Consider the following 16,956-nt stretch of genomic DNA (forward strand, 5'->3'; position numbering starts at 1 on the left):
ACCATGGACAAGTCACTCAAGCCTCAGTTACCTCATCTGCAAAAGGGGAATTAAGACTGTGTTCTCCACGTCGGACAGGGACTGTGTTTGAACTGATGAGCTTGTGTCTATCCCAGAGCTTAGTACAGTGCCTGGAACATAGTAAGCACTTATCAAATATAAAAAACCCAAACAAACAGAATGAAAAATCTATTCTGTTCATTCTCCTCTCCCCAACCTTGGTCTCTGTTGCTCTTCCACAAGCCAGAGTCCTGAAAATCCTAATCCTTCATGAACCCAACAGCTCACTGGGATTTGGCCCCAGAATTCAGTGCCTGCCCAGGGAAGAACAGCTACTTCTTGAGAATAACAATCGTGCTATTGTTAAGCATTTACTATGTATCCAACACTATTAAATGCTGGGGTAGATACAAGGTCTTCAGGTAGAAAATAGTCCCTGTCCCAAAGTCTAAATAGGAGGGAAAACAGGCATTGAATCCCCAATATGAAAGATGAGGAAACAGACAAAGAAAAGTCAAAAGACTTGCCCAAGTTCATTCAGCAGAAAAGCGGCAGAATCTCTAGACTATGAGCTTGACAGGGATTGTCACTGTTTATTGTTGCATTGTTGTAATGTACTTTCCCAAGCGCTTAGTACAGTGCTCTGCACACGGTAAGGGCTTAATAAATACGAGTGAATTGAATTGAACCGGGATTAGTACCCAAGCCCTCTGACTCCCGGGCCTGAGCTCTTTCCAGTAGGCCACAGTGCTTCTTGATGATATGTGACCACACAGGGTGGGACACTACTGGCCTGCTGCGGGAACTTGAGCAAGTCATTTAACTTCTCTGGGCCTCAGTTCCCCCATCTGTAAAATGGGGAGAGTAATCCCAGGGCTGTTTCAAGGGCAAAAAGGGCTAAATGATGTGAAAATGCTTAGAAGACAGAAAAGCCCTTGAAACATTCCAGGACATTTAAGCCCCAGCGACCTAGGCTGGTGTTTAGGCTAGGCACAGGAAAACCCCCACTGCTTCTCAGTAACAAGTCTCCTTCTGGGCTCCAACGTCTAATTATTCTAATTGCGCCCGAATGGCCCAAGCGGATTATTGCTATTGTTGCTGTGTCCTCCCAAGCATCCACACCCTGTGAGGGGCGTTCCCAGCCGGCCAGCATCCGCTGCCAGTGCTCTCCAGACTGTGAACTCCTTGCAGTGGGACCGTGTCTACCCGCTAGACTGTAAAGTTCATTGTGGGCAAGGAATGTGTCTGTTCATTGTTGTACTGTACTGTCCCAAGCGCTTAGTACAGTGCTCTGCACACAATAAGCGCTCAATAAATGACTGACTGACCAACTCTGTTGTCCTGTACTCTCCCAAGCTTCTAGTACAGTGCACTGCACACATTAAGTGCTCAATAAATACGACTGACTGACCTACTCTTTTGTACTGTACTCCCCCAAACTCTTCGTACAGTTCTATACTCAAGTGCTCAATAAATACCATCAATCGATTGATGGGATGACCAGGACTTGGGCTCCGAGGTCAACCGTCCGTATGCCTTCTCCTCACGGAAACCTCTCGACCTCAGCTCCTGAATGGCTGGGGGCCTTGCCCACCCACTGGCATTAGAGAAGCAGCGTGGCTCAGTGGAAAGAGCGCGGCCTTGGGAGTCAGAGGGCATGGGTTCGAATCCCGGCTCCGCCGCTTGTCAGCTGTGTGACTGTGGGCACTTAACTTCTCTGTGCCTCAGTTACCTCATCTATAAAATAGGGATTAATACTGTGAGCCTCATGTGGGACAACCTGATTACCCTGTATCTAACCCAGCACTTAGAACAGTGCTCTGAACATAGTAAGCACTTAACAAATACCAACATTATTATTTAGGGGCCTTTGGGGAACTTGTTCAGAGACTCATATCCCCGGTCAGACACCGAGATTCCTGGCCCAGGAGAACACGGGCGAGGGGTGGGCTCAGACTATCCCGTTCTGAGGCAGGGATGGGGTGAGGGAGAGTATACGCGTGTACATACACACATTCTCTCTCTCTTTCTCTCTCTCTCCTTCTCTCTCTTCCCCCCCGACCGCCACCCCAGAGTCGAGAAAAACAAACACACACTCTACGGGACCTGGACTGGAGAGCCACCCAGAGGGCGGGTGCCTCCCACACTTCCTGGAGACACAGCTGGAGCCGGGCCTGGGAACTACTCCCAGATGTCCCAGGGGACCACAGGGGAAGTGAGTGAGAGGTAGTAAGCAGGTCCAGTATGGGTGTGGGGTGGAGAAAGCCCCAGCCTTTGGGGTGGTGAGGATGGCTGCAGCCCCCGCTGACCCCTGCCCAAACCTCCATGGGTCTAGACCTCTGCTGTCCTCACTCCTGCGGTGGGGGAAAACACTTCCTGTTGTGGGCAGGGAACATGTCTACCAACTCTGTTGTACTGTACTCTCCCAAGCGCTTAGTACAGTCCTCTGCCCACAGTAAGTGCTCAATAGAGGAGCAGTGTGGCTTAGTGGAAGGAGCACAGGTTTGGGAGTCAGAGGTCATGGGTTCTAATCCTGCCTCCGCCACTTGACAGCTGAGTGACCTTGGGCAAGTCACTTCCCTTCCTCTGTGCCTCAGTTACCTCATCTGTAAAATGGGGATGAAGACTGTGAGCCCTACGTGGGACAATCTGATTATCTTGTATCTACCCCAGCACTTAGAAGAGTGCTTGGCACATTGTAAGCCCTTAAATTCCAACATAATTATTATAAATACTACTGATTGGCCCTGCCCGGGGTAAATGGAAAAATGCTCACAGGAGCATTTGGGCTTGTGGTGGGCAGGGAATGTATCTGTTATGCTGTTGTGTTGTAGTCTCCAAACTGTCTGGTACAGTGTCCTGCACAAAGTAAGCACTGGAAGATGCTGTGCAACTGCTGTGACTTCTAATCTTGACAACAGGGCAGTGGACACGAGCAAAGTCCAAGGACAGACAGGAAATTGCTATTCCCCAGAGGCCAAACACAGCAGTTGGGCAAGGGGCCCCCACTGGATCTGGAAGGGGCAGGTTCAGAACTGACAGAAACCCTTTTTCCCCCATTAGGGGTTAAGTATGTGGTATCCATTCACACAGCAGGTTCAAAGCGAGGTTCTACCATTTTCTATGGGGTCACTGGGGAGGGAGGCAGGGATGGAGAAAGCAGAGTCAGGGTTTTGGATGGACCATACTGGATCACTGGAGGGAGAGTCAGAGAGGGAGAAAGCACAGTCAGGGTGTTAGATGAATGATGATGGGTTACTAGAGGGAGAGTCGAGGATGGAAAGGGCAGAGTCAGATCGTTGCATGGACCAAGCTGGGTCACTGGAAGAGAGGGCAGAGTTAAGGGTCCTGGATGATCTGTGTTGGGTCACTGGAGGGCAAGGTAGGGATGGGGAGGGTTAGGGGTGTTGAATGGTCTATGCTGGGTCACTGAGGGAAGAGCCAGTGATGAGGGGAGAGATAGGGGTGTTGGATGATCCAGGCTGGATTAATGGAGCAGAGTCAGGGATGGAGAAGGAAGAGTTAGGGATTTTTGGAAGATTTGTGCTGGGTCACTAGAAGGCAAGATGGGACTGGGAAGGGTTAAGGGTGTTGGATGGTCTATGCTGGGTTACGGAGGGCAAAACGAGTGGGGAGGGAGAGTTAGGGGTGTTGGATATTTGTGCTGGAACAAAGGAAGGAGAGCAGGGATGGAGAGGGGAGAGTTGGGAGTGTTGGACAGAGCATCCCTAAGCATGAGGGTGGGTACACATGACTCCCCTAAGCATCCTGGTGATGCTATCAGAGACAGAGTTCTCAGCTGGATGGACCAATGTGACCCAGCAGTGGTCACTGTTCAAGGTCTTCTTTCTGTGTTTTTAAAGTCCTGATGGACAGCAGTGTCAACCAAATCTATGAGACCCCAGCTGTGGAAATCCTGCGCTATAGGGACCGTCCCAAAACCGACAAGAGTCTCGGGGGACCAAGGCACCTCAAAAGGGCAGGACAGTGAGGTCAAGGAGTGGGTGTACCTCTGACTGGCGCCCAGGATGTCCGTGATGTTGGAAAAGAGATGGTGGTGCTCCATCTGTGTCATGGTGGCACTAAGCTCCTTGGACTTCAGGAACTCACTCACCAGGATCCTCAGGCTGTGCAAGTAGGAGTACTCCGATGTGATGATCTCGAAGATCGCCTAGTAGACAGATGGAGTGGCAGGAAACGGAGGGAGAGACACACTCGCACCCACCATCGAGGTCAACCAGAATACACTGACACAGCAGGGAGGGAAAGCCAAGATGGGGCTGCCTGAGCCCAGATTCTCTGTGGGCCCAGAGGGAACCCTCACTGGGGATGGAATCACCACCACCCCCGGCCCCAGATTTGAGTCTGTGTCTCAGGGATTAGGTCTAAAGAGCCAGAAAGGCAGCAGATGGGATGACCAAGGAATCACTGTTCTCCAAATCCCATCCCATCATCAACAGAACTTATTGAGCACCCACTGTGTGCTGAGCACTCTACTAAGCACTCAGAAGAATACAATAGTAAACATGATCCTTGTTCTCAAGGAGTTTACACTGTAGCAAGGAAGATAAACACTAAATCATTTACAGAGAAGAGAAAGGAAGAATAGGAGGTCTCTTTATGAGTTAGTGCTTCAGTATTATGGATATGTGCACAAAGGCTGCAGGAAGTTGTGAAGAGAAGCAGCATGGCTTAGTGGATAGATCACACACCTGGGAGTCAGCAGGACCTGGGTTCTAATCCCAGCTCTGCCACGTGTCTGCTGTAATGGGTGAGTCACTTATCTTCTCTGTACCTCATTTCCCTCATCTGGAAAATGAGGATTTTGACTGAGCCCTATGTAATAATATGTGGGACAGGGACTGTGTCCAACCCAATTACCTTGTATCTACCCTAATGCTTAATACAGTGTCTGGCACATAGTAAGCACTTAACAAATATCACAGTTATCATTATCATTATTATTAATATTAACTGTGTATGTAGCGCAGAAGATTTGAAGTAGCAGTTGGGGGATATAGCCTGAGGAGATGAGAGATTAATCTGGGAAGGCTTCATGGAGGAGATGTGATTTCCAGAGAGTTTTTAAAATGGGAAGATATTTGAAGAATCAGGGAGTTCCAGGCAGAGGGAAGGGCATGAACATATAGGTGGCTGGTTCAGAACAAACAGCAGGAAACCCTTTTTCAAAATTTTTACGGTATTTATTAAGCACTTACTATGTACCAGACATTACATTAAACAATGGGGTAGGTACGAGCTAATCAAGTTGGTCACAGTCCATGTCCTGCATAGGGCTCATAGTCTTAATCCCCATTTTACAGATGAGGTAACTGAAGCAGAGAGAAGTTAAGTAAATTGCCCAAGGTCATGCAGCAGACAAACAGTGGATGCGGAATCAGAACCCAGAATCTTCTGACACTCCAGCCCGTGCTCTATTCACTAGGCCATGCTGCTTCCTCCAGAAGATGAGTGCAAAGAATCAGGAATTCATCGGAAGATGAAGCAGCCAGAAATATCAGCCAATTTAAAAATGGTTTGAATTCAGTTCATGGGTGAGAGGTACTGAATGGGTTACTGGCTCTACCTATATACTTACACACACACACACACACACACATATATATATATATATATATCCCCATTCCCCCTGCTGCAAGAGGGGTCATTTTTGAGTTTGAAAGGAATTATATAGTAGAAGTAAAGTCAGGGATGGAGAGGGGAGAGTCGGGATTGTTGGATGGTCCATGCTCGGTCACTGGACTCAATCAATCAATCAGTGGTATTTATCAAGTGCTTATTATGCGCAGAACACTGCACTAAGAGCTTGGGAGAGTACCAACAAAGTTGGTAGACAGATTCCCTGCCCACAAGGTATTTAGCGTCTAGAGGGGGAAACAGACATTAATGTAAATTACACATATGTACATAAGTGCTGCGGGATAGAGGTTAGATGAATAAGGGCTGCAAATCCAAGTTCAAGGGTGATGCAGAAGGGAGAGGGAGTAGGGGAAATGAGGACTTAGTTGGCAAAGGCCTCTTGGAGGAGGTGTTATTTTAATTTGGCTTTGAAGGTGGGGAGAGTGGTGGTCTGTCAGATATGAAAGGGGAGGGAGTTCCAGGCCAGGGGGAGGACATGGGTAAGGGGCTGGAGGTGAGACAGTTGAGAACGAGGTACAGTGAGAAGGTTGGTAGTAGAAGATTGAAGTATGTGGGCTGGGTTGTAGAAAGAGAGTAGAGAGGTCAGAAAGGAGGGGTAATGTAGGTGGACATGAATAAGTGCTTTAAAGCCAATCCAACCCCAACACAACCCAAGCACTTAGTAAGGTGCTCTGCACTCGTTTGGTGCTCAATAAATACCAGTTGATTGGTTGACTGATCGACCGGCTTCTCTTACCTCCTGCCGCTTGCATTCTTCGGGGGACAGCTTGTTCAGCAGGTCAGCCTCCACGACCTGCATACACAGACACATTTATGTTAAAGTCTGTCTCCCCCCCTAGACTGTAAGCTCCTTGAAGGCAGGAATTATATCTACCAATTCTTCTGAACTGTACATTTCCAAATGCTTAGTAAAATACAGTAAGCCCTCAATAAATACCACTGCTTGATTGACAAGAACTCACGATACCATCCAAGGAACAGCATGGCATAGTAGAAGAAGCATGATGTAGTAGGAACAGCATAACATAGTGGATAGACCACGGGCCTGGGAGTCTAAGGTTATGGGTTCTAATCCCAACTCCGCCACTTGTCTGCTGTGTGACCTTGACCAAGTCACTTCATTTCTCTGTACTTCAGTTATCTCATCTGTAAAATGGGGATTGAGACGGTGAGCCCCATGCGGGACGGGGATTGTGTCCAACTCCATTTGCTTCTATCCATCCCAGTGCTTAATACAGCGTCTGGCACATAGTAAGCGCTTAACAAATAACAGAATTATTATTATCCATGGGGCAGGGGTGGCCCAAGTTCAGCAGGGGTCTGAGTACAACAACAGGGATCCTGGATTTTTTTTCCAGGCTTCCACTGATGAGAACACAAAGGCTAAGAGGTCCCCCCTGACAGCTGTCACCACCCAAAATGGGCATCAATCAGCATGAGAAGCAGAATGGCATAGTGAGAAGCAGGGTTCGGGGTGTAATGGATAGAACACAAGCTTGCGAGTCAGAAGGTCATGGGTTCTAATCCCAGCTCTGCCACTTGTCTGCTTTGTGACCTTGGGCAAGTCACATCACTTCTCTGAACTTCAGTTATCTCATCTGTAAAATGGGGATTGAGACTGGGAGCCCATGTGGGACAGGGACTGTGTCCAACCTGATTTGCTTGTATCAATCCTAGCTCTTAGTAGAGTGCCTGGCACCTAGTGAATGCTTAATAAATACCATAATCATCATTATTATTATTACCAGTCCTTTGGGGCAAAGTGGCAGGGCGGGAAATGTCTGTCCCAGGGAGAAGAGGAGGAAGCAGAGAAATCTGTCCAAGGAGCCCTCCCTCCCCAGCCAAGGCAGCAGCACACCCAGGCTGAGGCAGCTGAGGTGGACACCCCCCTCCGCATTCTTCGACTGAGCAAACACGTCCCGGGCATGCCTCCTGCCCCCGCCTCCCCTCACACCCCACGGACCTGGGCCACTCAGATCCAGAGGGATGGGCCTGCAGTCACGGCTGGAGAGAGATTCAGCAATTCCAGAGAGGACAAATAGGACAGTGAAGAATCCAACAGGAAAAATAGCCAGGCGGTAGCCCACGGGTAGGGTGGGGAAATGAGGGACAAGTCTACTCCTTGCTGACTTTGACCTCTTCAGATGTCCTATAGCCTAGTCCAAGGGTGGAGGGCAGGGAGGGAAAGGGCAGTGGTTTCTGAACCTCCATGACCCAGGCTGGGTTGGGCCCAGCGCTGACCCATCCCTGTGGCTCGGGACCCCGGCCAAGTTCTGTCCTCGAGCGTGTCTAGGTGAGCTCTCTGCTGCAGCAGGCAACAGATGCCCACCCCCAGGATTGGAGACTGGCAAGGTGGGGGTGTTGGGAGTGATACTGGCAGAAAGAAACAACAAACAGGAAGTCCCAGCGGGAGAATTCCCCTTCCCTCAGAGCCTAGGGAAACACCAACAGGAGGTCTGGCCCACAGCGGCACCTTTGGAAGTTGTGACCTCTGCCCAGACACACTCCCTCCTCCCCGGCCTCCGCTGGTGAGTCACGGCACCACCCACCGGGACCCACCCGTGGCACGCTCACTGGGTCTGCTGGTCTCCACCTTCCTCCAGGTGGCTTTCTGCAGCCGCCAGGCACACAGCTGTGCCGGGGGGTCGGTGAGCGGGAAGGGCCTACCCCTTTGGCAGCTGGGGCTACTGGGGGCAGAGAAGGAGCTCTTCCCAGAGGATGGGTGAGTGTATCAAAGTCATACCACTCTGAGCCTCGCCAACCCCCATCTTGCCCCCAAAGGAGCACCGGGGCTGCAACGCAGGCAATGGTCCTTCCAACTCCCCCAGCATCCCAACCAGGCCCAAGACTTTCCATCTTGCAGGTCGGTTCTCTTCACCTGCTACTCCCTCTCATCCCTCCTCCAGGCTCCCCTTCTGACTGCACCTCCCTCTTTACTCTTCCCACTCCCCACTCACACTGTTTGTCCCTGTACTTGAAACTGCCTCAATCCTCAATTAGCCAGATTCCAGCTCTCCTGAAATCCCACCTCCTTCAGAAATTACTTCCCCAAGTAATCCCTGACACCCCAGATGAGGTCCACCCAATAGTCACCCTTACCCCTTAAGGCTTTATACTTATCCTGGCATTTAAATTACACATCAATGTATAGCTCAGTCTATGTCCAGGACTTCTTTATTCACCTTCTTCACTTTCACCCCAATGTTTCTCCTTACTATATCCTTGCTCTTCCTTCTGCTCTCGCTCTCTACAAATTTATTTTGTCCACCACTTCTTCCAGTAGACTGAGCTCTCCTCGAGGACAGGAACTGTGTCCTGCTGCTGCTGATATACTCTCCCAAGTGCATAGCATAGTGCTTTGGCCCACCGCAGGTGCTCAATAAACACACTTGATCTACTGAACTTCTGCGACCTCAGGGGAGATGAAATGAAGGTCCCCTTCATCCCAAACCCTGATGGGCAGAAACATCAGGAGGCTCTGGCTTCTTGGATTCTGAAAATCCCCAGGGAGAGGCACAGAGAGAGAGAGAGAGTGTGTGTGTGTGTGTGTGTGTGTGTGTGGCAGGGGAGAATATCCTGGGGACTCCATGTTCAGCCTGCAGAGGGTCATTGGCTCCACGGCCCAAACTCTTCAATACCCTCAGCCAGCAGTGTTTCACGGCTCGCCGCCACCTAGCCTAAACAAACACTCCCAGTAGGATCTGACGATGCACTGCTGAGCTTGACAAGCTGAGTGGAGCAGAGCCCTTAACTGGGAGATGAGGAAGCTTTGGTCCCTCAGACACTGAGAGCCAAAGGGAGAGGGGGTGATTCAGCTTCCTGGTTCGGCCGACTCCTTCTGCAGTCTCTCCCAGCCCGCTCACCGGAATCACAAGAGAGAGGACCTCAGCGAGCCCTTCGCTGGGAGGGACAAGATGAATTCTCCACATGCCGATCCCAGAGAGGCCTTTCCTCCACCAGACTCAGCTTTCCATTTCCCATAAGTGAATCATTCTGTGATTGTCCAGGGGGTGGGGACAGTGAGAGGGAGAAATAAACAAGGGTGATAGGGATGAGTAGGAGATGGCAGGGGAAGTCCCAGCAGCAGTCCCTGTGCCCAGTGAGAGAGTAGAAACACGCATCAGGGAGGAAAGAGAGAGAGGAATATGAATGGGGACAGGAAGGGAAGGAGAGAAGGGGGCAGGGTGATCCCACAGAGAAGAGACCTTGGTACTGAGGAGACAGTCTCACCGGGATGCTGGGTGGGAGGGGGAAAAGCTGAGGAGGGGAACCCAGAAGTCCTGCACACTAGCCTCCCCACTAGCGGCTCCGGCTCGACAGCCTCGCTGTCTCCCCCCACCCGTCTCCCTCGTGCCGTTTGCTCTCTCCTGCCACTCCCTCTCTCGGCCCCTGCATTCTGCAGGCAGAGCTGGAATGGTGGCGATGCCCAAGGCAGCCTGGGGTGGCTCTCCCCTGGCCACCCCCTCCATCTCCGTCAGCTCCTGAGAGGCCAGGGAGAAGAAGGGAAATGGAGAACCAGCCCAGCTAGAACCAGCTAGAATGCCTCTAGCCCCTCGGGGACACCATCTGAGTAGGGAGGTACCGTGTGCAACAGCCACGGCCTTGGCCACCTGCTCTGAATACCCGGGCTCAACCTCACTAGGAAAAGAGGTGGGAGGAAGCCCCCACCTCCTCCCACAGGTCTTCCCCGATGACCAGCCTAGCAGCAATCTCCCAGCTCCTCCATTTATTTATTCATTTCCCTCCGCAGCACTCGGGCACACATGTAACTCAGATGTACTTTGGAGGAAGATCCCCACTGCTAGGGGAACCAGCTCCCCAAGATAACCGTAGAGTTGGGAGTAAATAATAGCAATAATGATGGTATTTGTTGAGCGGTTATTAAATGTCAAGCACTGTTCTAAGTCCTGGGGAGATGCAAGCTAATCAGGTTGGACACAGTCCCTGTCCCACATGGGGCTCACAGTCTTAATCCCCATTTTACAGATGAGGTAACTGAGGCACAGAGAAGTGAAGTGACTTGACTAAGGCCACAGAGCAGATGAGTGGCAGAGCCGGGATCAGAACCCATGACCTGACTCCCAGGCTTGTGCTCTATCCATAACACCACGCTGCTTTCCGCCATTCAGCGTACTGTCTGGGAGGAAAAGGAAGTGGCCAACATTACTCAGTCCTATGGGCTGCACTCACATGGACCGCGGGGAATAAAATGTGACCCCGAGCATGAGAAAGTTATTTATTTTGGGGGTTTGCATCTCTAGCTCTTTAGGTCTTTTGGCAGAGAATGGTGCTCTCTCAGGGGACAAGGGCCTGTGGGGACCCACCTAACAAACTCAGCTCCATTCACATAATGGGCGTCATCTGAAGATGAGGAAGGCGGGGAAGAGTTGCTTAGGGTTCTGGCTAATAGTTTTATACCACTCAAGCACTTGATAGAACAAATCGCATTTGATGACTTACGGTGTGCAGAGCACTGTAACAAGCACTTGGGAAAGTACAATCAGATAGAGTTAGCAGGCATGAAACCTACCCACAAGGAGCTTAGAGTTTGTACAGGAACTTGGTGTACGGTGCACCACACCCAGATGACACTCAGTAACTACTATTAGCAGTATTACCTGTCTTCTCAGCCACTGGCAACCCTGACCTCATGGCTTCACCTCATCTCACCCAGGGCTAGGGGGTCCCTTGCCTGGCTGCTGCCCAAGGCAGCACAGGTTACAGCTGAGGAAGCCCCAGGAGCGGGCGGGTCAAGGGAAGGCCAGCTGGAGGAGTGAGGGGGTGATTGGGCTGGACCAGGCAGAGTTTGGGGGCACCCCCTGGGGAATGGGGCCCAAATAAAGTGGGCAACTCGGATAGAAGTGACAGGAGAACGGCCTTTATTAAAAGAGGGTAAGGGGCCCAGGCTTGGAAGACGAGACCTCACTAACTCCGATCTCCTTCCAACTCACATCTCCTCCTGCCTCCAAGACATCTCTATCTGGATGTTCCATCAGCACCTCAAGCTTGATATGACTATAACTCAACTGATCTTCCCTCCCAAACCCACCTCCACCTAACTTTCCCATCACAGTTGAATACAGCACCATCCTTCCTGTCTCGCAAGCCCATAACCTCTGCATTATCCTTAACTCCCCCTTCTCCTTCAACCCCCATATTCGGTCTGTCACCAAATCCCATCGGTTGTTACTCCACAACTTCTTCAAAATCCACCCTTTCTCCTCCATACAAAAAGTCTCCATTCTGATCCCAACCTGACCACTGCATCGTCCTCCTCAGAGACCTCCCTGCCTCCAGTCTCTCCCCTCTCCTGGCCATACTTCACTCAATTTACAGGATTATTTTCCCTAATCATCATTCTCTTCACGTCTATGCACTCTTCAAAACCCTCTGGTAGTTGTCTATTCATTTTCCCATCAAGCAAAAACTCCTCATCACTGGCATTAAGGCAGCTCTCTCCTCCCTACTTATCCTTGTTTCTTTCCTACTAAATCTCAGCTCCCACCTTACACTCCTCTCCAGATAACCTATCTTCTTCTTGGAATTCTCTCCCCCTTCACATCTGCCAGATCACTGCTCTCCCCATCCTCAATGCACATCTGAAATCACATCTCCTCCAGGAAGCCTTCCCTGATTAATGTCCCATCTCCCAATTCTCCCCACTACTGCCATTTCAGCACTTCCATATCACTTTAGCACTTGGATACTCACACCTCCCTGCTGAATTTACAGACATATCTTTTTACTCCATTACTTCCCCTACCAGCAATTTGGAGAAGGCTTCTGCAAACACCACGGACTGCCCAAAAAACAAGCAAATGAATTTTGGAGCAAATTAAATCACAGTAGTCTTTGGAAGGCCAAATCACTTGACTTAGTATATTTTGGACACATAATCAGGAGGACTAAGTCTCAAGACACTAATGCTAGGAAAAGTCCAGGGAAAATGTGGAAGAGGCAGACCAGCAGCTAGATGGATAGAGACTATAACAATGATAACAGAAGAACCATCAGAAAGGTTGCGGATTATGGCAGAGGACAGGACGTTCTGGAGAAAGTATACCCATGGAATCGCTATTAATCAGAAATGACTTGACAGCAGTTAATAATAATAATAACAATTTATTTTAATGCTTGTCTCCCTTCCAGGAGTGTAAGGTTCTTGAGGGCAGAATCATGACTATCAACTCTACTGTATCCTACCATGCACTTAGTTCACTACTTTGCATTACCATTTAAGCGCTCAATAAATACTACTGATAAAGTGAACAACTGGCAGCTTTTCCCCACCGTAGGGAGCAAGAGGGTGGGAGGGGGTGGGGAAGGGCTGTTTTATCAACTCCTTCAGGGTTGTGGAGGGGGGTCTTCTCTCCTAGTCAGCCCTCACTGCTATGACACCCAGTTAGCAGGGGCTAAGACTGAACTGTTTGCTCCTTGAAGGCAGGGATCATGTCTATCAGATCTACTGCACTCCAAACGAGCTCTGCACACAGTAGGCACCCAATAAATACTGTTGATTAGAATGAGAAGGAAGATCCGCAAGTTCAAATGAGAAGATAGCAGCAGAGGTGATGGAGCCCACCCCCTACCCTGTATTTACAGAGGTTCAGATATTTTTACAGATTTCCCAGCACTACCAGATTGAATTCATTTTGAAGCCAGTCCGTGACTTTATGGACTTGTGACCAGACTGGATCCCAGATAGCTTGCAGGCTGCACGAGGGGCTATGTGGCCAAGGGGTGAGACCTTGGGATCGGAAGCAGGGAATGGGTCTGCTTCCATCTGGGACCAGACAAAAGGGGAACAAGGAGAGAGTGCAGCAGGAGGGATTCAAGTGATCTGGGTGCTTGGCCACTGGCCTGCTGTGGAACCTTAGGCAAGTCATGAAACAACTCTAGGCCTCACTTTTCCTCATCTGCAAAATGGTGATAAGATTCGCATTTGATGACTTACGGTGTGCAGAGCACTGTAACAAGCACTTGGGAAAGTACAATCAGATAGAGTTAGCAGGCTGCCTTGTGGCCTACCCATGCTGGACCCCCAAATCACCACCAACCACTGTATCATTTCCCTGCCTGCTTGGGAAGGCAAAGAAAGAGAGGAAAAATACAGCTTCAGTGACCCAAGGAAACAGCCCTCAATGGGGATGGCATAGAGTTGGAACAAATGCCACAATTACCTTAATTTTAGTTTCTGGAGAGGAAAAGCCAGGCTGACTAGCAACTTGGAAGGAGCCAGAGGGTCAGCTAGAAGAGGAAGGAGGGGGTCTGACCTACGTGACTCGGTCGTCTCACGGCCTCCCGTGCAAACGTACCTCGGGGAGCCTGCTCCAGGTGATCTGGGTGGGCCGGTAGTTCTTCACCACGATGCCCGGGTCTGACTTGTGGGACCCATCCAGAGTGGAGCTGTCCTCCAGGAGGTCGTCGTCAGACTCGTGGCTGGTGGAGTTGAGGCCCCTCTCCCGGATCTCCTGGTAGAACCGGGGGTCTGCAGGGAGGGCAGGTGTCTCGTGATCCGCCCGGCCCTCAGAGACCGGCATCCCCCGGGGCTCGGGACCCTTGTCTGCTGCTGGGATTGTGGCCGCAGCTTCCGGAGGGACCCAGTGGAAAGACCCCAAGCTGGAGAGCCGGCGGAGCAGTGCCCGCCACAGGCCTTCCCCAGGCGGGGTGGCCCCCATGGCCAGGCAGGGCTCAGGCACGGACGAGCCGGTAGGTGGGAGTGGAGTGGTAGGCCGGCACCCAAGTGTCGAATGTGACACGTACGAGGTCTGGCACAGCAGCCCCGTACTCTAGGACGGTGAGGAGAGCTGCCCCCCCGGCCTCCGCTTGTGCTGGGGAGACTGACCCCCCCAGGTCCCACTCCCCATAACCCTACCCCAGCCTCTACCACTGCCAAGGCCCCCATGGGTCCATGGGCTCCGTTCCTGGCCTTAGTGGGACAGCCTCCACTCTTCGGGCCAGCTCCTGCAGTCACATTTACCTCCAACTCTCCTTTGCCCTCCACCCCTTCCTCCAAATTCTCCCCACGAGGGCAGCGGGGCCAAGGCTGCACTTGGGATTGCAGCAGCAGGCTGCCCAGAAGAGACCAGCTCCCCAAGCTGGAAGCCCAGAGGGAGAGGCTGGAGTGGCCGGGTTTCGCCGCTGGGAGGAAGAGAAGGCCGAGTGGAGGCGGAGACGGGGGGGAGGTGGAGGCAGGAGGGGTCGTCTTAACCCCAGACCACTTGAAGGGAGATAGAGTACAGGGCTGGAGAACAAGGAATGGATCTGCTCCCATCTGAGACAGGACATAATGAATGCAGCAGGAGAGATTCAAGTGACCCGTCAGTGGCTATGAGGGTTCAAGAGGCAACAGGGAGGCAGAAACTGCATGGCCTAGGAATGGGACCCAGAGGGCAGAGGACCTGGGTTCTAATCCAGATTCTGCCACTTATCTGCCATGTTATCTTGGGCAAGTCACTTAATTTTTTTCCGGCTTCAGTTTCCTCATCTGTAAAGTGGAGATTCAATATCTGCTTTTTCTCCTTCTTAGACATTGGGGTCCAAGTGCGTCAGGGACTATGTCCAACCTGATTATTTTGTATCTACTCCAGTGCTTGGTACATGGTAAGCACTTAATAAATACCAAAATCATTATTATTAGTGCGTTGACTTCCCTTGGAAACTTTAAAGGAGTAACTGTCTCTTGGGAATCGGGAACGTTTGGTCCTGCTGGAGGCGGGGAGAGGGCCGACATGAGCTCTTGGAAGCCCAGTCAGGTGTGGCATTTTAGGACTGAATGGCAGGGGAGGGCAGACTCACCATCCTTAAAGGAACCCTTTTGTGGCCGCTTCCTTCCCAGGGTGTTCTGCAATGACAGAATGAGACTTAAGTACAGCTGGAAAAAGAAGGGGGGGGGAGTGGGAATCTCTTTATTACAGGATAAATCCAAATCCTCCTCTCCGTGGAATCGCAGCTGATAGCACCTGGTGCCTGAGTCCACAACTGTGGATTGGGGGCAGTGCCCCTGGATTCGTAATATTGGGGCAATGCAGGGCAACCCCCCATCCCTCTGCCCCCCACACCAGCTGTGGGGTGAAACCACAGTCTTCCCTGGGCTGGATATCCAGCATCTCCTCCCCAGGGAATCCAACCAGATCCCCAGAGCCCCTGAGCAGGGCCAGAAAGAGCCAAGATCAAGCCCAGGCAGCAGGAGATGGAGGCAGGGCTGAGAGTCAGGGGTCCAAGGGGCCAGGAGGTAGGGGTGAGGCTGAGAGTCAGATGCCCAAGAGGCCAGAAGCAGCATGCCTTAATGAGGAGAGGATCAGCCTGTGAGTTAGACGACCTGGGTTCTAATCCTGACTCTGCTAAATGCTTTCTGTATGACCTTGGATGAGTCATTTAACTTCTCTGAACCTCAGTTCTCCTGTTCTCTCTCCTACTTAGACTGTGAGCTCCATGAGGGACGGAGACACTGCTCAACTTAATTCACTTTTACCTACCCCAGCACTTTGATCAGTGTTTGACACATAGTTAAGCCCTGTTAAGCACTTGACAGGTACCATTAAAAAAAAAAAGGCAGGAGGGAGGGAGAGAAGAGGGTACTGGGACCCATGCAGCAGAACCATGGCAACCACAGCTGTTTGGAACTGGCCACTCCTCTTGGGGACTGAGCTGGGAGGGACCAGGCCTCTTTCCCAGAGGCCCATGGGGACAATTCCGCTCCTTCGTCCGTCTTCCCCTCCCTGGCCACTCCACCCCTTCCGCAGAGGCCTTCTGGGGCTTGCAATAAAGCATCTGCCACCATGGCTGCTGAGCAGCCCACAGAGTTCTGGGACAGGACAGGCTGGTCTTCCCTTGAACCAGTTCGGTTCAGGATTGAATCACCTTCTGCTGAGGCAGACCAACTCGACAACCCCTTTTCAGAAGTGATGAACCTTGGGGAGAAAGAGAGGCTGGGCTGGGGGAGCTGGACTCTGGTGATTTAGAAGGGTGGCTTGGAGCTGGGGTGGAATTGAGCCTTTAAGGTTTAGGGGGAGGCAGTGTAAACTTGTAGAAAGAACAGGGTCTTATGAGCCAGGAGATCTATGTTCTAGGCCAAGCTCTGCCACCAGCTTGCTGGGTGACCTTGGGTAAGTCACTTCACCTCTCAACCTCAGTTCCCTCATCTCTACTGTGAGGACAAGAAACCCAAATTCCTTACTTCTGGGATTGTGAGCAGGACAGGGACTGGGTCTAATTTCATTAATTTATACCAATCCCAGCATTTTGGCCAGTGCTGGGCACAGTGTTTCATGAAAACCATGATTAACATTACCA

At 51.1% G+C, this 16,956-nt stretch overlaps 1 protein-coding gene across 2 annotated transcripts in view; it reads right to left on the minus strand.

The window, feature by feature from the left end:
• Window positions 1-16,956, minus strand: part of ARHGEF16 (Rho guanine nucleotide exchange factor 16) — a 49,108-nt gene that overhangs the window by 17,566 nt on the left and 14,586 nt on the right. For both annotated transcript variants that reach the window (XM_029064352.1, XM_029064351.1), the window contains exons 3-6: window positions 15,460-15,505; window positions 13,977-14,149; window positions 6,398-6,454; window positions 4,011-4,171 (exon numbers count right to left, since the gene is read on the minus strand). In XM_029064352.1, coding sequence (XP_028920185.1) covers window positions 4,011-4,171; window positions 6,398-6,454; window positions 13,977-14,149; window positions 15,460-15,505 — 437 coding nt within the window. The remainder of the gene's footprint in view (window positions 1-4,010; window positions 4,172-6,397; window positions 6,455-13,976; window positions 14,150-15,459; window positions 15,506-16,956) is intronic.

This window comes from Ornithorhynchus anatinus, chromosome 5 (genome assembly GCF_004115215.2).
Source record: "Ornithorhynchus anatinus isolate Pmale09 chromosome 5, mOrnAna1.pri.v4, whole genome shotgun sequence".
Taxonomy (NCBI): Eukaryota; Metazoa; Chordata; class Mammalia; order Monotremata; family Ornithorhynchidae; genus Ornithorhynchus; species Ornithorhynchus anatinus.